Consider the following 22,435-nt stretch of genomic DNA (forward strand, 5'->3'; position numbering starts at 1 on the left):
CATAAAAGTCTTTTCTTAAAAATTATCAGTATTTTCTTCTGTTCTAAATTACACTTTGGGGACAGTCAGGAAGAGCAATGTCAGACTAATTGCGCTAATAATAACAGGGCCCAGGCGGCTAGCTTTGATCTTGGGAACCATCTGCAATCCAGACCACTTTGATGTTTCACACAATGGAAGCATAAATATTTTCTATGTACTCCATGATTGGACTTTCCGAAATCTAATTAAGATGAAGGTCAATTAAGAGAAAATGAAATCTTGACTGTAAAAGTCAGCAAAGAGATGGAAGATGATGGCATGGTTATGTGTACATAAAAGAGGCGAACCTAATTATAAACTTATACAAACATCCAGAGAAGTTGCCTTTCATGTGAAAAAAGGTCCTAAAGCATATTATAACATTGCAATCATTAATGTGTCTTTGAAACACACCCAGTACTAGAAAAGAATAGTAATAACTGGCATTTCAAAACTCTACTACTAAAAAATTAAAAGACAGCTAGGAATATAAGAGCTTCAGAGCTTATGAAATGCAGCTCCTGTTTCTTGGAAATGAGTACTACAAACTGCAGCAGAGTCAGATCTGCTCGATTCTTCTGAGTCTGGTGAGAAGGAGTCTTTGCTGCTGTTGAAGAAGGCTACAAGCCTGAGGCGAGGCCACAGGTAATACTGACTCCTAGCACAGGCTGAGTCACTTTAAGCAAGTTTCCTCAGCTCTCGGAGCCTCAGCTTCCAAATTACTAAAGACAGCGATGCTTATCTCATGTCATCTCACACATTAAATGACAAATGTAAATTTCTTTACCCAGTGCTGCCTATAGTAAATATGAAGAATCGACAATTCTGCCTTCTCCTCCTCTTCTTCATGAGAGCATGGGCTTTAGAATCAAGTTAACCTGAATCTAAGTCCCGTTTCTTACATTTGCTTTTAGATGGGCAGTTTTACCTCCTTGAGCTCTAGTTTCTTGCGCTCTATAATGGACTCAATTCTACTTACCTTGTCAGGGTTCTTGAGAAGAATTGAAATAATTTGCATAGAATTTTGGGCACAAAGGTAACTGCATGGAGGACATAAAATGGCAGAAAGCAACTCACCATGGCCTCCAGGATAATTTCAAACATGGATTGAGACATTTGTGCATGTATGTCTGTGTATCTTGAGTTATGTGTTCATATCTGTGTGTATTCAGTGTGTGTATGTGAAATGTGTAGAAGAGAACTGTGAGAACAGACCTTTGTCCCTGTCACTAGCCACAATTAGGTGATGTGAGAACTAGAATTTGAATGATGAAGAAAGGCACTCCTAATGGAACAGGATAAACGAATTCTCTTTATTCCTTTGCTCGGTGACACATATCATATGTAGCCTCCCCACTCCCCCTTTTGAACTACATCTAAGAATCCTTTCATCTGAGAAGTTCAAAGTATGCCTGCTTACCTATGCATCTTAGCAAAATCTTCCTTTCTAATGCCCATGCTTTGGGACAAATAGATAACCCAAATTAACTTATCAGGTATCTATGTTAGCCATAGTGGCTTAAATTTGTTCCCAAGGCCAATTAGGTAAATTGTGGAGGATAAAATAGAATCTTGAGGTATTCCCTTCTGACAAACAATGCATTGAGATTGAAATTCCACTTAAAGCAGATATGATTTCTTGCTTTTTCTAAACTAGGATGACCTTGATTTCCACAAAGACCAGAACAGTGACTGCTAGGAATGTTAGTGCTGTCTGTCTGATCATGTTTTTTTAATTCTTTAGACTGAGTAAAAGACAGAGGGTATTGTTAAATGTATCATGAATTACATTTAGAGTTGGTAGAGTGGATTTATAAAATTCAAAGGCCAAGTCTCGTCCTTGGATGTGTTCAATGTATAAATGTGCGTCCCTGACTGGAGGGCCACCTTCATGAAATGCAATGCTCTTTTGTTAATGGAATCACTGGAGCTCACTGGAGGTGTAGGTGTGCTCTGGCACATGGAGCCTGCTGACCCCTGTGATACTCACAGTTCACAGTGACCTTGACTTGCTTGACATCCGCTGAGGAGACCTCGTTGGCAGCTTTGCACTCATATTTCCCTGACTGTTCCCTGGTGATGCCGAGGATCTCCAGATATTCTTCTTCTCCTTCAAATTCTCTTCCTGAAAAACAGAGGTTTGCATGATTGTCTTTCAAAGTCTAAAACATGCAGCAGATCACCTCCTTTTTCTTTTAAAAAGCAATAAATACACATGGCTTTTCAGTAATTTGACAATGTGTTTTGTCTGAGGTCAGATTCTACAGAAACAGACCCCAAGACAAAAAACCTTGTGAAAACGATTAAGTGAGAAGTATTCTCAGGAAATACTGGGAGGAGAGTGGGAAAATGGGACCTAGAGGAGAAAGAAGCCAAGTAGGAATGTGATGCCAACCTAAATCCCACAGAGACCAACTTTGACTTGATCTTTCAGGGAGGTCTGGGGGCAGCACCTGTTCCACTTCAAAATTGTCCTGATGCTGAGGCAGGAAGCTGGAGGGCTCATGTGGCCACACCCATCGGTCAATAGTTAAGGGTTTGCAACAAAGCGGGGGCTATAGGGAGGTGCACACAAGCTGTGAAGTGCTCTGAGGGGATGTGGGTGAATCACTGATGTCGTTAATGACACCATACCGCAAAGCATGCTTTACACCAATGTGATTATTAGATGGAGAAGTGGCTTCCTTTGAGAAACCATTACCCTTCTCAAGATTGTGTGGAATTCTGTTCACAAGGATCATGCGCTAACCCCTGTCTTGTAGTTGTGGTTTTCTTTGTTCTACATCAAAATACATCATCTCTGAGGTTTTCAGGCCATGGGCAAGAAGCAAGAGTATGGTGGCCGATGATGTGTTTTGTGATAAACTGTGTCACCTAGGGTTGAGAGGTAGGGAGCTAAATGTTACTAGTTTTCCAAAAACTAGGATTTGGAATATGGAGACCCTTTTGGGAAAGATCTACAAAGTGGGATATGTCCATTTTAGTAAAGAAATCTCAAAATAGGTGAGCTTATGTAAATTTCCCATATGTAGAATATAATCAACTGAGTGAGTTTCTTCCTAAGGAGATGGAGAGAGATAAGGAAGAGGAAGTGGATGGGGAGAAAAAGGAAAAGAAGAAAGAGAAGGTAAAGAGGAAATGAAGTTGGGCAGCAGGAAGGGTCCAGCCAGAGGTTGGCCAGAAAGACCCATGCACTTTAACTCAAGCAAAATTGAGACCCCCTCACCCCAAAACGTCAAAACTCATTGCTGCTTGGGATGGGTTAGAGCAGCTGGCGAGGGTGCTAAAGAGCACAGTCCTGCCACCATGATAGGATCTTGTTATCTTATACTAAATGATGCCAATTATTACCCTGTTTTCCCGAAAATAAGACATCCTCCGAAAATAAGACCTACTTACAGGAAAGATAAGATGTCCCCTGAAAATAAAACCTAGCGCATCTTTGGGAGCACACCTTAAAATAAGACACTGTCTTATTTTCGGGGAAACAGGGTAGCTCTGCTCAAATGCCACAAACTGTTTTCCTTTCCTGAGTATTCTCTGATGGCCAATTTAACATAATAGACAACTAGCAAGGAGATGAATTTACCGTCCAAATATGTTAGCAAAGCCGGTTAACTAGGCCCCCAATAGAACATAGGGGCTCTTTGATAACAATCTATAACAAAATTGTCTGGAATACTCTAAGCTTCTGTCAATTATAAATATCACCAGTTTTGAGGAAACTCCAATTCCAGCAACAAACAGGCAATAGTGATATAATTTGGTTGGGAAGTTCTACAGGTTATCAAGCATATGCCCCTACTCAAAAATTTTTAAAAAGTAGTCCATAGTATATAGTTGGATATTTTTTGTAAGGTATTTTTTCCTGTGTTTTTCCCCCCAGTGCTACTTTTCCCTTCCCACATTTAAGTGAACAGTCAGATCTGCTTTTATATGGTACAGAAGTGGAATGTAGTGAGAACACAGAACTCTTAGAAAGAGTAATAGCCTGCTTTTTTGGATTAATAGAGAAGAATTCAGGCTTGAAAAAAAAGAGAGATTTTTCTTGCATATATGTATCTATAGACAGACAGTCAGGCCAAGTATTCAATGCTAAGAATCTTCCGGGTGAACACAGATACCCTGTAGACGAATGGCAATTGTGACAACGGGTTTTATTATTTAGCGGGCTGACAAAGGTGCAAGCACATTAATAACCTGGAGAGCACAGGCAGAATAGGCAGTAAGGTAACATTATTGGTTGTGAGAATAATGGTAGATTATAATGAGAAAAGAGTGATTATTTCAGAATATTCTAGGATTTCTTTCCTGCCCTCCCACACATGCATAAACCTTATTCCCAAGTGGGTACAGAGATGTCAGAAGAAGACAGATAATCTTAGAGATGGTTGATAGCAATGATTTCTTTTCACTTCTCAGAAAATACCCAGAAATGGTGGGTTGTGGGTCTTAGATATTTTGAAATTCGACCAGTTGCAGGAGAGAAAAAGATTAGTTTAGCAGCACCAAGGAAAGCCCCACCAGTTCAGGAAGATGGCACCTATGAAAGTAAATATTAAAATGAATGAGAGAAAACAAAGCATTATTTATTGGGTTTGAGGCCTGGTATGCTCACATGCTAATATGGTTATTTTATGTTGCTGATTTTATGTATCTTATGTCACTGGGAAGAATTTGCCCAAGTACTACTTGAGGATGAAAGGAGAGTTTTCCCGTAAGTGACCCACACAGGAGGCAGAGACATCCTTTATTGCTTGTCCTGAGATAGCCCCTCCACTCCCATGGCTGCATCTATGTACGGAGCTGTCTCATTGGAGTGGGGGAGTCTGAAGTTGCGCACCAAACATAAGTAAGAGAGACCACATTATTTTCCCTCATGCAACCAGCCTGGCAAGAATTTTAAATATTGAACAACACTGCTGGGCCCTCCCTGTTGTTGTTCTTGCTTTACTTACCCTTAGGATCCTCCATTTGAAACCCCTGCAAGCCCTGGCACCACCTGCTAGTCTGTCTACTCATACCACAGGAGACCTTTCCCACGACGCATTATCTTTACTACTTCACTTGGGAATTTATCACTGATCCACAGTAATTTAATACAAAATGGGATCTTTCTATCACTGGAAACCCAGAGTTCCAGATGGTAAGCTCCTTGGGGACTATGTTTTACACTTAATGTCCCCATGAACTGGGGCAGGGCCTGGCACAGATTAGTTACTCAACAAATATTTTGAGTTAGCTTGTTGTAGACTGAATGCTTATGTTCCTCCAAAATTTATATGCTGAATCTTAATTCCCAGTGATGGTATTTGGAGGTAGGGAGTTTGGAAGGTGATTAGATCATAAAAAGGAACCCTCATGAATGAAATTATACAAAAGATGCCAGAGAGCTCCTTTGCCTTTTCCTCCACGTCAGGTCACAGTGCAAAGATGGCCATCTACGAACCAGGAGGTGAGCCCTCATCAGACATTACGTTGGCTGGCACCCTGACCTTGGTCTTCCCAGCCTCCAGAACTGTGAGAAATAAATTTCTGTTGTTTAAAAGCCAGGCAGTTGATGCCAGAAGTGATGGCACTTCTACCTACAATGGCATTTTTGTTATAGCAGCCTGAACAGACTGAGAAACCGCTGAGATGTATTAGGAAACACAAGTATATATAGTAGAGTAGGGTAAGATTTGGTATATCATATAGCTTAAGAAAACTGAGCTTAGTATCGAAGGGTGGCTAAATATTTCTGGAACAGAAGCTGGTGTAAAAATCTACTTTCTTTTTATGATCCTAAGAGATTATCATTTAACTGGGAAAGAAAGGGTGTGCTGAGCACACTGCTGTTGAAAGGCTGCGGGGGGCATCTCTGATCAAGTCCTAAGGACTTCTGTGTTGAATTATTGTTTCAGAAACCTGCAAAGTCTCCTGTGAACACAGGCGTAATGCAAACACCATTCCTTTCATCTCAGCAAGTGCAGTTTCTTGTTTTAAGGCATGGAACATACCATATGTATCCTGAGGCACAAAATTCTAAAATGTGTTCAGATCCCCCTGCTCCTTTCCCTCTACTCTGGTCTATGTATCCCCAGAGGGACACCTTTTTCCCTGTCCTTCAAATCACTCAGCCCAAGGGCTCCGCCACCATTTCTTTTTTACTCTCTTAACCTTTAGAAGACCCTCAGGCCAGAAATTAACACATACCCTGTGCTTAAGTTCTTCAGGTTGACTAGCCATATGGCAACAATTTGGGTCTTTCTCTTGTTCCTATCTATTATTTTCTGCCCTTCCATGAATGTTTACTTGAAATGCAAATTTTAGTATTTTGGTGTTTTAAACGTCTCAACCAATTTCCACAAGCTCGCTCACATTGCCGAGTGTTATATTTATTCTGGGATCTAGTATTTAGTTTAAATCTCCCTTTGTTTAATGTGCTTTTGTATCTCCTGGCAATATTTAGCTGCCAAGCTAAATAACTCCTCAGCCTCCTCATGTGTGCACCTTTTAAACTCCTGAACATAATTAGCATATCCCTTCGTAGTAGTCATTGTTTACTCAAGTTGTACATATTAATTCTTTTGATATTTCTTCATAAATCAGAAAGAAAGGCCTAGAGCTGATGACAAGAGAAAAGTATTGTCTTCTGTGTTCCCAATGAGGAGAAAAACCAGCCCGGAATGACTCCCAGGTGCAGCCTTCTCAGTGCAATGCCTTTGGAGTATCACATTTTGGTAAAACTTGGAATTCACATTTAAAAAGTTGCTTATTTAGATTTCTAAGGTCAATAGGCATTTGTACCAAACATTTGAAATTACATTTATTGTCATGGTGCTTCTCTCTCCCTCTTTTTGTTTTTTTGCAGTTTTGACCGGGGCTGGGCTTGAACCTGCCACCCCTGGTATATGGGGCTGATGCCCTACTCCTTGAGCCACCCTCTCTCTTTCCCTTTCCTTCCTCTCATTCCCTCCATTATCTCCTCTTTATCTCTCTCTCTCCCTCACACACACACGATAGAAACAACTATTTATTTATAAATATATTTTCACTCTAAACTTTTAGGAAACATACAAATCCACTAACCCTCAAATATTTGCTCATTAAATAAAACAGGCTTATTCTTATAAATCTCCCAGGACATGACAACCAGTCCTTATTTGGAATTTTTTTATAAAATTAAAAAAGGAAATGACTACCGTAATAATCATTGTGGTATTTGTCTTTCTTTTGCTTTATTTGGGATAGAGAGAACACGATTTAAGAAAAATATAAAATTTGAATGTTTCATGACTTTAACAATGTAGAATTCCGAAGAATTTTACATGTTAGAAAATGGATGAATCATTATCTTTTCTGTTCAGAGAACTATCTTTCAACATCCCAGTCGGTCAGTCTTTCACAGAAGAAAAGATATGTTTGAAATGGGATTTCTATGCCATTTATTTGTACAAATTTAAATGTGCAAGTGGCTGTAGGCACATTAGCTGTATACACAAACAAACACGTTTTAATGAAAAGCAAAGACCTGGAATTTACCTTGCAGGGTGTGTGTATATGTATGTTTGTGTTTCTATGCGTCCATGATTGGAAATGAGTGCGAAGAAAATGTGCAAAAGAAGCAAGCTATGAACTTCTACCTACGAAAATTAAAGAAAAAGGATCACAAATCATTGATGCCATTTGAAGTTTCCTGTACGAACTTCAAATGCTGGAACAAGTTTCTGTTCTTACTGGACTTTTCATGTTCTCTCTTTTTCCCCCTTAAGGACATGTTCACCTATTCCTGCTTTTGTTTCCTTCCCTACTTCTCTGCACATCACATTCTACACAAAAATGCTAAGAAAAGGAAGAAAGAAAGAAACATGAAATCTAGAAAGAATGCCTGTGATAGGGGTCTGTTTATATTTCCAGCCATGTTTCTCTCCAGATCTTTGATATTTTGGTTTCTCAGCTTCTCATCCCCCCATCCGAGAGATCCCTTAGTGTTTGCAATGCTGCTGCCCAAAGGTTGAAACCACTTCTCATCCCTACTTATTACCCCCAGAAAGGAAGGGTAAAGAGAGAAAATGATCCATGACTTAAAGAAGGCAGGGAAGGGGCAGACTCGGTGGCCAGAAGCAACACTCACAAGAAGATAAGGAGATACAGAGAAGAGGAATATATTGGAGGGGATGAAGGAAAAACAAAAACAAAAACCTGAACTAAAAAACCTGAGAGATGTGATGTTAACGAGAGTGATTTTTAAGAAAGAATTGGAGAAATGGTAATGAAAGGAGAGGGAGTTCTCTACAGAAAGACATCTGACTATTAAGATATTTGAGCTGCATGGAAAGGAAGAGGTGGGTTATATTGCTCAAATTGGGTTCCCTATTTGAATAGTAAGGCACAACAGGGTGTGGATTATGCAAATTGGCCCCATGCCTTCTGAGGCCCCAAAGGGTGTAGTTAGTACCCAGAAATCAATGACTAGCATAATGGGAGGGAAGATTCACAACTGGCTTTTTAGCTCTATGAATGAACATGGGCCAAATGAAGTAGTACGCCCTGGCATTATTTCCCCTGGCATCCAGAGAGCTCCAATTCAGTATGATTTGCATTTTTGCTTTCAGATGTAAAAAATAAGCTCCCTGACATAGTTTGAGCTCAGCATCCAACCCAAGGCTATCATCCAGGCATCTTTTTCAGACATGGGGCCTGACATTCTTTTATGATACTCATACTGAACCATTAACCCCTACTTGGTGTCAGTTTTTAGATACTTTCCTTCCCTTCCAAATGCTATGCTTGAAGTCAGGATCCCCTTTATTTTTAGTTCTTTGAGGAGAAATATGTCAAGAATAGCTATGGTTGTGCTGTAAGACTTTACCACTACAGAGACTACATATGATGAGACCTATTAAAAGTTTAAGAAATATTCTAGAGTGACTGGTGAATGAGCTACACATGTCAGGCACTGTGCTAGGAGACTCAGATATATTATTTAATTCATGACCCTGCTGAGATCATTTGCAGTTGTGGAACACACAGAAACACAGGTTTAGGATGGACAAGAAACTTGCTCAAGTTTACAATGTTAGTAAGGGAGAGATGAGGTTTGAACTAGGTCTGTGGACTTTCGGAGCCCATGTTCCTAACTAGGTGTACCTATTTTTATCCTTAGAAAGCTGGGGGATGCCAGAGTAGACTGCATTCTTAGCTTCTCAGAATCTGCTCTATATTTTTCTTCCGAGTATAGAATGGGAGATTAGGAGCAAGATACTTGGGAAATTTCCAAAGCAATGCAGCTCAGTTATAGATAAAGAAGACAAAAACAGCCTTCATCTTTTAGGAGGTTTGTCTACTTAACCTAACTTCCTTAATGAGAAAGTCAAATAAAGCCATAAATTAAAGGAAAAGGTTGTTATTTAAAAATTTAGTTTTTAGCTGGGCATTGTGGTGGGTACCTGTAATCCTAGCTACTCAGGAAGCTGAGGCAAGAGGATCACTGGAGCCCAGAAGTTTGAGGTTGCTGTGAGCTATGATGCCATGGCATTCTACCCAGGGTGACACAGTAAGAGTCTGTCTCAAAAAAAAAGGAAATTTAATCTCCACCCATTTATTTTTAGAAGCTCTTCCATTAGCAATGTAAACTCACAGGTGCACAAAAATTCCAGCAACCAACAAAGGAGACACAAGGGTGGTGAAGAATGGACTTACTATTAGGGGAAACTTCCTGGGAGAAATGAGTGTTCAGGAAGTACAAGTGGAGGGAATCCAAGTTGGCAAATTGTGAAGGGTGTGGCGATCTGATTAGCCTGCCTAAAATAGAGGTCTGCATGCAGGGGAAATGAGGATGATGATGTGAGAGAAAGACATGAATACACTGGGGTGTGCGGGGTGACATGAATACTCCAGATTCACTGTGGCCAGGTACCTTGAAATCTCATTTAATCCTTTTGGCACCCATTGGGTACCAAGCACCATGGTACTGTTGTATAATTTGTTTCTTCCTTCCACCCTTCCTTTTCTTCTTGTCAGAAGAACAGAGAAGAAATTCATGAAATTCTGCATGCATGAAATTCTGTGAAAATTTCATTTGTTTGAAGTCCTTTATGTAGCAACACCACTTAGTCTCAGTGTCAGCTTGAGTAAGTTGGCACCAAGTCCTAGTCGGTATTGTGATAAGCCTTCTCATGACTCACTGTGAAGCTGGAGATAAATTCTTCAAATACATGAAAAAAATCATCATCGACCTTGTTTAAATGACAGTGGCTGCCTTGACTGGATGTTGAGAAGGATTCTGAAGCAGTGTCTGAGCTCATTGGGAGAGTGGCAATGTCCTCTCTGAGAGCTGAAGGAATAAGGACCATGTACATGGACCCTCAGCCACCCCGGGTTTCCTGTAAGCCACTTGGTTTTCTCTGGTAAGGAGAAATGTGTTTTAAATGTGGTGTGTAGGTTGGAAGCCAGAGACTGCCTAAGTGTAAATGCAGTTGGTACCACTCGTGAAATCAGGAAGGAGTGCTTATTTTGGAGTGAAGATAATGAGTTTTATTCTTGATATGTTGGTACCAGGTTTTTGTGGGACATCCTGTGGAGGGCATTTCATAGATCCCTGGAAATATGAGATTAGTAGCAGATTTGAGCCAAATGTGGGTTTAAATGTGTGATCTACACATTGGTGATAATTCAAACCACTGGAGTAGGGGTTGCAGAACATTTGTATGATGCAGCATTGTGGCATAAAGCAAGTACTTGCTGCCCTATTTCACATTATTACCCGACAGGTGTGGGAAAGAGGCAGAACTGAAAAGGTGAAATAACACCGAAGTACTTAGAAGAGTCCTTTCAGAATTAAACGGAAGCAAACATTTTTGTAAGTATTGATTGTTTTTTAGATTACTTCCTAAAATGGTGTGGGGCGGGCTGGAGGGACAAAGAATAGAATTGCTAGCTAGACAATCAGCAAGAACCAAGATCGCTGGCCATTGTCAGGGGAGCTGCAGGGGCATCACCAGACCTGTCATTAGGATTCTGCCAGGGCTATGGATTACACATCAAGAGAGATGAGAGCAGCCAGTTGCTGTTTAAGAGTTGCATAAATCAACTGGCATTTTGTAAGTGAATGTGTTAAACTCAGCAGGGCAATTGGACTATGGAAAGATTGTTAGGTGGAGTTTTCTGGCTGCCAGAGGCCTTTGAAATGTAATTAAAACAAAGCAGATGATAAGATAACCCTATCTGGCCCTCCACACTTTCTTTACAATTCCTGATGTTGGAGTGATCTCATTTGGGCTTACCCTAAAATCCCAGCTCCACTTCTTCAGCTAGGCCCAGTGCTGAAAGAGATCTTACGTCCAATTTAAGATTAATTGCTCTTGCTTAAAGTCAATACATAATAAAGAGAAAAGAGAGGATGAGGTCTGGGGGTAGGGCAGAAAACGAAATGGTTTTAGCAAGATCTAAAGTGATGTTGTTGGAATGTTTCCATTTAAATAACACAGGGTGGGCAGCCTTCATATTCAGGGACCCACATGAATAGTAGTAAGGGGTACTGTCATCAAGCTTCTTGATTTTGACCAAAATATAGGAGCTAGGAATCACCCCCATCAACATTCATTGTGGGTTGCAGGCCTCTGATAACAGCACCCCTCAACCCTGGCCAGGATTTTTAGCCCTTCTGTGAAGCAGATGGCTCACAGTGGGGGTGTGGCAGCTGCAGTGTGAGGAGGCACATTGAGGCTGGAGGCGGAGAGGGAGAGAGCTGGAGGAGAGATGGAGACAGCACGTGCCTGCTTTTGAAAGCCGTGGCTCCCCTAGGCTGGGCCACGTGCTCCTGGAAGGCCATGAGGCCAGTGGGCCAAAGCTTAATAGGAAAACAGCAGTGATTTGTCTCCATTGCTATTTATGTTTCAAGAGCTTGACAGGCTGTCAGTGCAAGCGAGGGTCGCTAAATTTATTGCCTTTCAGATTATGGCTACAGTCTGGGACTTGACAAGTCACTTCATTTAAAAAGCGCTGCATGAGGATGTTTCCTCCATTTCTTTTTAAATAAAAACAAAGGGAGAAGAAAAAGGCCACCACAGAGGTTTAAATGGTTGAAATAAAGAAAGGTCACAGATTGTCTTAGCCTGATAGGTGGACATCAGCCGGAGGGACATAACCCTCATAAAACCCCTTCCAATTAAAATGGCAAGTTAGGGAGAAGGGTAACCCCTAACTTCTTGGTTTGATCAATCAGTGCACTGGATTATATTTTATGTGGGAGGGTAAAATAAGCTCATTTTATTAACGAGTTTTGAATTTGAATGTTTATAGAACATTCAAGTAGAGATTCCTTTTTAAAGTAATGATTTTCAACCAGTGTGCTATGAAAATTTTTAAAGACCATTAATTAAATTATTTTCAAAAGAAGTTCAAAACGGGCGGCGCCTGTGGCTCAGTAAGTAGGGTGCCATGGCTCAGTAAGTAGGGTGCCGGCCCCATATGCTGAGGGTGGTGGGTTCAAACCCAGCCCCGGCCAAACTGCAACAAAAAAATAGCCGGGCATTGTGATGGGCGCCTGTAGTCCCAGCTGCTCTGGAGGCTGAGGCAAGAGAATTGCGTAAGCCCAAGAGTTAGAGGTTGCTGTGAGCTGTGTGACGCCACAGCAATCTACCCGAGGGCGGTACAGTGAGACTCTATCTCTACAAAAAAAAAAAAAAAGAAGTTCAAAACACAGTAAATATATTCTTTTTTTAACTCCTTTTTTTTTTTTTTTGTTCAACATAATTTAAGAGTACCAGGACATATAAGTACAAGTGGGCCGTGAGATACAAAAGGTTGAAAAACACTGTTCTAAATGATGAAATACACAAATAAAGAATAAAGCTACTTATATTTTACACTTTTTAAAAATCTATTCATTTATTTTCTGAGCTCTTTAAAGAGAAAAATAACTATAGGCAAAAAGAAGAAATTGACATTGTAGGGATGAAGGAGATGGAAATGGGCTATCTCTGAATCTGAGTACAATTAACAAGGCAAAATATAAATTTTTAGTATAAATAGGCCTAAATACTTAAAAACACATTTCCAATATTTCAAAATATTGGTTGAAGAAGAAAGTTCATTCCTGGTTCTTATGAAACTTACATTCCCATCAGGGATAAATATAATCATATAGCTCTGGAAGGCCTTAACTATCTTTCATGTGAGTGCAAAATGGATTGAAGGCTTTAGGAACAATAATTATATTTTGTCTAACAATTTCTATTAAAAATAATTACTATTTTACTCAATAATTTAAAACGCTATTCCTATTTATAACTCAATCTGTTTTTTGATTCTGTAGTTTCTTGATTCTTTTTGTCTATTCCTGTGCCAGTGTCCTATTTTAATTACCATAGCTTTACAGCACATCTTTATTACTGATATGAATAGACAGTTCTATGAATTTTCCTGATTGTTCCACATATTTATTTCCAATGAAATTTAGATTTATTTTATAAATTAGATAAAGTAAATATTTGGCATTTTGATTGTGCTTATATTAAATTTATAGATTAATTTAGACACACAGAGAGAGCTTTACAATCTTGATTCTTTTTATCCAGGAATAAGTTAGCATGTTTAAATTTTCTCTCCGTCAGTTCTATTTCTTCACAAATACTGAGAATTTTGTGTTAAGCTTGTTCTGATACAGTTTATATTTTCAATTTAATAGAGTAATTTCTGCTACTATCTGTTATTACTCATAGCTAGAAAAACCACAATTGTATGTTAATATTTTGACAATCTTCCTATTTGGTGACCTTTTCTCTTATTATTGCTGAAATGATGTAACAAGAGGCTATACCATTAAAAAATATACCCTCACATTATTCAACAAAACACATTCAAATTGATCAAAGGTTGAAAAACTAAAAATTAAATTATAAGAGTACTAAAAGAAATATGGAGATAAAAGTTTGGTAATATTAAAGAAGGGAATAACTTCCTAAACAAGCCAGGAAATATAGAACGTGTAAAGAAAAAGAGATTTATTGGTTTGACTACATAAAATGCAAACATTTCTTCATAGCACAAAACCTTCATTAATAAGGTTGATATATGAATGACAAGATGAAAAAATGTATTTATAATAGAGGAAATTGCTGGGAGAATGGGGACCGAAGACCTGATTCTTGGCAAAGGAAAGCACCCCCAGAAAAAGAGGAAAACTAAAAAATAATCTGAGTGAGTCGGAACAAAGAAAAGTCAACTAGTTTATGTTTAACTAACCATTGCTAGTAAGCCTCTTGCCTTTTCTGAAATTCTAGCCTGTTGGGGATACAGCTTACAAACATCCTGCTGGGTCTGTGAGCACTCTGAGGAGAATAATGGTCATAGAAGAGGCTATGATAAATCCTCAGAGAAGATACATCTTCTAGGGCATTTCCTGCCCATTAAACAGGCAAAAGCAGATACCCATTGTGGAGATTTGCATTTGCCTGGGGCAGAAACCAAGGGAGTAGCTAGAGCTCTGAGATATGGGCAGAAGAGCGTATATCCCTTATTGCAGAGGAAAATCCCCTGTGGTAGTGATGGTAGGAAAATGCCTCCCTCCCATTGATCCCTCAGAGGAGAGTAATGCGAGTGGCATTTTACTCCACAGAGAACTAGCAGAGCTTAACACCTCCCTAGAAATCTGTGTGTGTGACCTCAAGCAGGAGGCTCTCCCAATACAAGCCTCAGATTTCAGATTACTGCAGGCCACACTTAAAGTTAATAATAATAACAATAGAAGCTGATATCATCAATCTCAGAAACTGCTGATGTCTTTGTTCCCTCCCTCATCTTATCCTCTGGGCAAATAGACATCAACAAAATCAGAGTGGAGCAAACACTCTGGGCTATTGCTGGAATCCCACCACGGGCAATGGACCCCTGAGCTCCCACTTCTAATTCTACTCTATGTCTCTTGTCTTTCTTTACCCTTGCTTCTAACTCTGTATTTCTTCAGTGGATCACTGCAAGTTTTCACAGGTCTCAGTGGACGCTGCTCTTGGGGGTGGGACCCAGACAGAAATAAACAAAAGGGCCAAATTCCTTAAATAGTTGACTTTTTGAAGCCCTAGGATGGTCTGACCGTTGAAGAAACAGTTTGCCAATATCTACTAAAACTGAAGATAGGCAATTCTACCACTGTCTGCAGTGATGTCCATAGCAGCCTTGGAAGCATCCACATTGTGAACAGAATAGACAAATTGCTATACATTCACTTAATGGAATACTATACCACAAAGAAAACAAATACATGACAGCTGGAAGTGGCAACATAGACAATCTCTCAAATATAATTTTGTGTGGAATAAATAAAACAGAATAAATATGATATGAATGCCATAATATAAAAATTACAGACAGATAAAACTAATCTATATTTTCCCAACATTCTAGATAGCTGGAAAAAACTATTAATATTAATATAAAGCAAAGCAAGAAAAGGATTATTACAAAATATGATTATTGTTATATCTAGTGGTTACTATTTGTCCTGTTTATTTAAACTAGTTCACTTATGAAAATTTAATTCATGTAATATAATGTAACATTATGTTATCTGGTCATAAAAAAAGGAATGTTGGTTATAGAATACTATATGTAGCATGTTTTTTGCATTGGAATACATATATAAAAATGCAAACATTCATAAATGATTTAAACACACTTGCTTATATATATACACACACATAGTGTATGTATACATATATCATGTATATATGATGTTGTTAACTGTCTTATTTCTGTGTTATGGAATCAGGAGCTCCTGAAGTGTGGGGTCAGGGAATTTCTCTTTATTTTATGCCCTCCTCTACTGCTTGAATTTTGACATAGATCACTTTTATATGAAATTAGATTTAATAATTTCAGGGCAGGTGAAAGACACACCTATCCTTGTGGCTATATCCTAAGGACAGATTTCTCATAATGAAAAAGAAAATCTCTGAGATTTTTCTATTTCTGATATAAGGTAAGAAGAATTAATAGGGAAATAAGACCCTAATTCTACATGACAGAAAAAACAGTAGCAAGCAAGGTACTATTACATAAAAGCAGAACAACTTTCTAATTAGCTGGAATATAAGGCATTTTGATGACCAAGCATGGACATTGTCTCTTCCAGCAAACCTTCTACTATCCAACGGTGTCTGTTAGCAATTTTAACCACAGTCCACTGGTCTCATAGGGCTGAGACTTCAGCCTGGCCAATTATTAGAAGCTCTTCCCCTGAATACTGAGGGAATCTGGACTTAAAACAGTGTTGATCCTAAGGGTGTCAGGATCTGCATGCTCACTCACGTACATTTTCCCTACTACTCTCCATCCTCTGGCACCATTTTGGCTGATTGCTCTTCGTCTTTGTCACTGGTAGTCAAATTGCACTCCAGTCCTCAGCAGGGACGAAAGTCAAGCTGAACTATGAACTTGACCTGTTACCTAATTGTCATCATCATCTTTGTCATTGTAAGGCTAGACCCTTCTTACTGTATTTCTATCAGTGACTAATAGCCTCCTAGTTTTGATATAGCACCACTACCCAGAAATCTCTGTCCTTTGCTATATTCATATCCCCTTGGATCGAAATATTCTGAGAATGATCCCAAACTGAGATTTCTTAATGATGTAAACTATAAGTCTTACAGGAAAAGAAAGGAGTTCTAAGGTGGGAGTAATAAGAATTCATCCTTTGTCCTAATTCATGTCTTCTGTTGCCCTCCCTCAGTTCACGTGTAACTCAGCTTATTGTCCTTTCTCACTAGAGTCTTCCAAGTTCTCTAGTGGCACAGCACTCGGCCTAACAGGTGTGAGCTGCAAAATCATTTCCTTGGGGTGGAGTGTGGTGGCTCACACCTATAATCTTGGTACTCTGGGAGGCCGAGGCAGGTGGATTGCTTGAGCTCAGGAGTTGGAGATCAGTCTGAAGAGTGAGACCCTGTCTCTGCTAAAAATAGAAAAATTAGCTGGGTGTAGTGGAGAGAACCTGTAGTCCAAGATACTTGGGACACTGAGGCAAGAGTGTTGCTTGAGCTCAAGAGTTTGAGGTTGCTATGAGATATGACTCCACAGCACTCTAGCCCAGGGCAACAGAGTGAGACTGTCTAGACAAAAAAAAGTATACATGTGATAGTGTCTTTAGGAAGAATTTTTATCTCTGTGGAAAAAGAGAGCAGGTGATAGATACCAAATACTGACCATACAAACATATCAGGCTATATATTATTTTTCTGTTATATATAATAGCATAAAACTTTGGACCTCAAAAGAGCACTTAAATGTACTCAATCACATATTTATAGCAGAGAAACATTCTATGCAATTTCTTAGCCCTGTGATGAAGGCATTTTGTCTTACTCTGGGTGACTGACCACCTGGCTTGGAAGATTTACCCTCTTCTTTTCCCAGAAACTATCACATAGGAACTCACTGCACCCACACAGAATAAGTGTCTCAAGATTCAGCCACTAATGGTTTCAACCTAGAACTTATCAAGTACTGGTTTAAGACACTTAATAATTGCAAGACATATCTACTCAATATGCTATCATTTCATTTAAGAGTCTTTGGATTCTGTTCAAGAATCACATATTTAGAATGCAAGCCATTTGGACTATAATTATTTCAGCACTTCCTAGAAATGATTTCACTGAAGTGAGACGATAGGCTTTTCTACAAAGACTATTAAAAAATTGTCCCTTTGAACACACTTTCTAGGCATTTCATAAGCTTCAGTCAAACATATTGTCTAACACATTATTTGGTACCCTTTGTAAAAGGACTCTTGCATCCTTGTATTTAATAGAAAACAATGTCTCTCTGGATAGCTTTTTAAACTCTTGCTACTTTTTTTTCAAAATAAAAAAGAAGCTATGAGAATCTAAGTATTTTCCCTTTTGCTTTCACTTTGGAAAATTTATGCAAATATAGTGCTCAGGGACAGCGATCACCTTATCTCAGTTTCTGGTAAGCAACTTCCCGTGTTTCTCAAAGTGTGCTCCACAGACCTCCTATATAAGAATCACACTGGGAGCTGCTTCTATATGCAGATCACTGGGCCCTTTCATAGACTTATTGAATCAGAACCTGTGGGGATGAGACTTAGGAATCTATGAGTGTGTAAAGCTCCCCAAATAATGCTCTGGTCCACCTACATCTGATAACCACCCGCTGATCTGATATGCAAAGGCACATCTCTTTTCTTTTCTCAAGGGAGATCAGTTAACTCCAGTTCACAGGTGTCAGGTTGGCCTTGGATCAGGATGAGTCCAATTTTTAGGTCAGAAAAATGAAGGAGAAAAGTTATATTATCACAATGTGAATCAACATTCTACACTGAACTCAATTTCCATCCCGAAGCTAACAATTCAGCCTCTCATTTTTGGGGGTACCACTTTGTATCACATGGTCTGTTTATATATGCTAGTTTATTTATCTATATGGGCTTATTCTTTTCTCTCTCTCTCTGCTTTTTTTTTTTTTTCTCCCCCACAAAGGAAGCAATTGAAATTTAGCAAAGGGAAGAAGCTTTTCCAACATCGCATAGAAAGTAGTTGGCAGAGCCAAGATGTCTGTGTTTGGCTGTATGTTTCAATCCATTATACCATATTTCACAAGTCTCATCTCTGTTCCTGTGATAGATTCTCACCTTGTCTACAAGTCTTAGACTTGTTCATGACAAAAGCCAATATTGACTGCCTTCTGGTCTTCCTGGAACTCAAAAGAAGCCTGGGTCCCAATCCCCCAATTGTTAATTACCCTTCATTTTCCTCTCCATTCTGCAGTTCCCTTTGTGTTACCTGGTATAATCACTAGGTTTTCTTACTGTAAAAGTCACTGAGAATAGGTAGTTTACATACAAGATTGGAAAAGCATACAAATCACTGCTCTATGAGAGTTTTGTTACAGAATCAATATCAATGGGTGTATAAGCTTTTGGTGAACTTGAAGAATGAAGATGGATGGCTACTGACCTCAAGTGTTAGAAGATCCTTTAAGAGTAAGTGATTTTGTAAATAAATGAGAGATTTCACTTTTCTTTGCATCACACGTGATGTAGGGTTGAGCTATCCCACTCCCACCCTCTTATAGTCCAGCTTCAGAGTTACCTTGAAATTACATGTGGCCATCCTGTGGTGCAGGCAGGGGAGGCCAGGCAAAGCAGGGGATATCTGCCCAGGAAGATTTGACAGGCTGCCAGGCAGGATAAATTGCCTCAAAGATATCAAACTTTAAAGCTTAATTATTTTCCCATTAAGGCTCTTTTTGCAATGTAAATATTAATGCAAGTGGTTATACCTTTTATCAGCTAATGTTTTAATTATCAATTATCACCTAAGGGACTTCTCAGCCTGCAGACAATCATGATGGATACTTGGGGGAATAGATTCTGCAGAGCTGGAAGGACTAAAATTAAAGAAGAGGATACTACTAGGGGAAGTGGGGTGTAGGTGTCACACCACTCCACCTTAGTGAGTCAAAATGTTTGAGGTAGCTAGGAAATGTATAGCAAATACCATGACAGAAAATCATTGTCACTAATATGTAAGTCTTGATGTAAAGTTGGTTGCAGATATGAATAAAAAAGAGCATCAATCTATATATGTTAGCCTTTGAATAGTTATAAAGCACACTAAAAAATCATCAGGTCCATTTGAAGAAATGGTAGGTGGCCTTTTAAACTTACTGATCCAAATGCTGATGAGCACAATAATTATCCAATTTTTCAAAAGATATCTGGGTAAGTTTTGAGCAGGAGGTCTTGGAATATCTTCAATAAATTTCTAGGCTTTCACATCTTCTCAGCCTTCCCTGTGTGCTCATCTAAAATACTGTCAGTTTCTGGAAGGGTAAACTTGATTGTATCAATATCTCAGCGTATCAAATACTGATGCAATTTTAATTTTCCAGTCTAAAAATCTTTGCAATTTCAAGGTGAAAATGTTAAGCAACTCAAATCACCACATTTTGACAGATGGCTCTACCCACAGGCAAACTTAGCAGTGGATCCCAGCCAACACTGTCTGCCTTGGTGTGTTGAGGGGCAGGAGATGACAGGTAAGATATGAAGGCAGGAGAACAGGAGGGAAGAGTCCCGAAGCCAACATGATGGAATAGAATGGGGCACAGGGAGACCATAGAAGAAATCAAGAAAATAAGACCATGGGGAAGAATGAGAGTAGAAAGAAAATGCTATCAGAATCGCAATAGCCTGAAGTAGACACACAGATACCTCCAGAAAAGAAATCTTGCCTTGTTGGCAGTCAGGATAATTTTTGGTTGAACCCACAACCAACCAAAGCAAACCTTTGCTAAAAGATATCATTTTGTTATAACATATAATAATCATTCTAAGAAGTGGTCACCTGCCATTCTTCATAGGTGAGAGTAAATAAATAGATGAGGGTCTGAATGCAAAGGTGGCTGGGTCTAGAGAAGCTTAAGACTCACCTCTGTTCTCAGTGGTCATTCCTGACAATGTAGTGATAAACTTTAGTCCTCTTTAAAAGACTAAAGGCTTAAAATATGTTTATTTATTTGTTATTAACTAATTCCCCTGGTCCTGATAAAGTCCCAGGTGGACTAAAGGATCTAGATTTAGGCTTAGACGGGTTATTAAAGCACTTTCTGAATATAGAGAATTTGTCCCTATGCTCAACTCTTACTGCCTAGAGAACTGCTGAGCGCTATCACAGATGAGAGTTGTGGGCCACCCACTGGTGTAAGAAATGGGGGTTCTGGGCACATGTTAACTGTTTTTGTGCTATGGTGGGGCAAATTGGACATTGGCTAGAGCATGGCTAGGTCTGATCCAACTAATTAAAAAAAGATGCAATTCCCAGTCGGATGCTTGATCTTCTAATCCCTGAAACTAAGCACTGGCCATTTATCCCCCATTTATCAAGTAGACAGTAGGAATATTACACAGGAACTTAAGCATGAAAGAAGAAAACAGAAGTGTTTGTGGGTGTTTAATATGTGTTCAGGATCTTTTATCTAACATGACTGAATTTGAGTTAGCAGGAACATAGAATTATTCCCTAACCTAACTGGAATAAAATTTTTTACTAGAGAGTGGAAGATATGAAATACACATATGTATTTAAAATAAGGTTTAGTTGAAACAAAATTCTAATGTCATTCCATCTTAGAGATGTAATCTTTATTTTTTGGAAAAGACACCACTGACTAACTTTTCCAAACTGCAGTCCAGGATAGAGTCTCAAAATTATTCGAGTGGCAGATCCAAATGCAAGAAGAAAAACATTTGATTGTGTGAATTTGTGCTTTTCCTACATTTGATTGTTAGATTTTAATTCAGAAAAATGTGTGTAGGTACCAAAAAAAATCTAAGAATATTTATAGAAAAACCTTCAATCAACAAAATTCTATTCAGTAATAAATCCTATAAATAAATATGAATAAAATATAAGTAAATTCCCCCTATAAATCAGTGAAAGAATACCGATATTCCATTTTAGTAACAAAACCATTAGTTTCTGTTTCTAGAAGATCAGTGTTCCCTAGCACATAATTTGAAAGCCATTTAAATAACTTCCAGAAAGATCAATCAATGCAACTATGTTCAATTCAAACAAAAATTAAGAAATTTAAAGGGACAATAAAGAATATGGTTGTTGCATAGACCAAATTTTGATAGTCATAAGAGAAAAGCCAAATAAATCAGGAGATAATTTGATAACCCTTGGGTCCTTCATAAAGAGATGAATCCTTCTATTTGTGTGTGTGTGTATGATTAGGAAGCAGAGAGATTGGGAAAAGAAGAGGGAGAGGGAGGGGAGAAGGAGAGACAGATTGCCTACAAACATAGAAAGGAAGGCTCTCCCTTTGTAAATCCTTACTTAAAGTACCAGGTCTTTGGAATGGAAAGCATGACAGAGAATTTGACAACTATTGTTATGTCCAGCACTGTGCTGGAAAATACAACAAAACCTAAAAAGACAGTACTAAAAAGTAAAGGGGATGCAACTCTCTCAGAAACTATCACTATACTGATAATAATTATAACTTCAATTTATTCTTCCTATTAATATTTGGTGCTTTTAGATTCTTTAGTTCCTTACTTTTGAATCTGATGAACAATACTCAGACACAGTAGGCACTCGCTGAATGTCTATTTCTTTTCAGTCTGTCTTTCTCTTTCTGCTATGACCACCTTCAAGAGGTTTTACATTTTAGACTGGCCATAAGCTTACCTAGACTATACCTGTTTAATCACTTGTAGGATTGGTGAGTACACCGATATGTCTTTTTTGAACAAAAATCTTGTATTGCTGGGAATAGACATTTATGTATGATTTTATAAACACACACATACACATACATATATATGTAATTATTCCCTGAGATTATTGTGAATTTACCCCTAAATTTATCTTAAGCTGGAACTAATAGTGTTACTGAGCAG

At 38.8% G+C, this 22,435-nt stretch overlaps 1 protein-coding gene across 2 annotated transcripts in view; it reads right to left on the reverse strand.

Moving 5' to 3' along the window:
* Nucleotides 1–22,435, reverse strand: part of LSAMP (limbic system associated membrane protein) — a 667,767-nt gene that overhangs the window by 46,940 nt on the left and 598,392 nt on the right. For both annotated transcript variants that reach the window (XM_053565704.1, XM_053565703.1), the window contains exon 4: nt 2,012–2,146. In XM_053565704.1, the coding sequence (XP_053421679.1) occupies nt 2,012–2,146 (135 nt within the window). The remainder of the gene's footprint in view (nt 1–2,011; nt 2,147–22,435) is intronic.

The sequence above is a fragment of the Nycticebus coucang genome, chromosome 16, assembly GCF_027406575.1.
Source record: "Nycticebus coucang isolate mNycCou1 chromosome 16, mNycCou1.pri, whole genome shotgun sequence".
Taxonomy (NCBI): domain Eukaryota; kingdom Metazoa; phylum Chordata; class Mammalia; order Primates; family Lorisidae; genus Nycticebus; species Nycticebus coucang.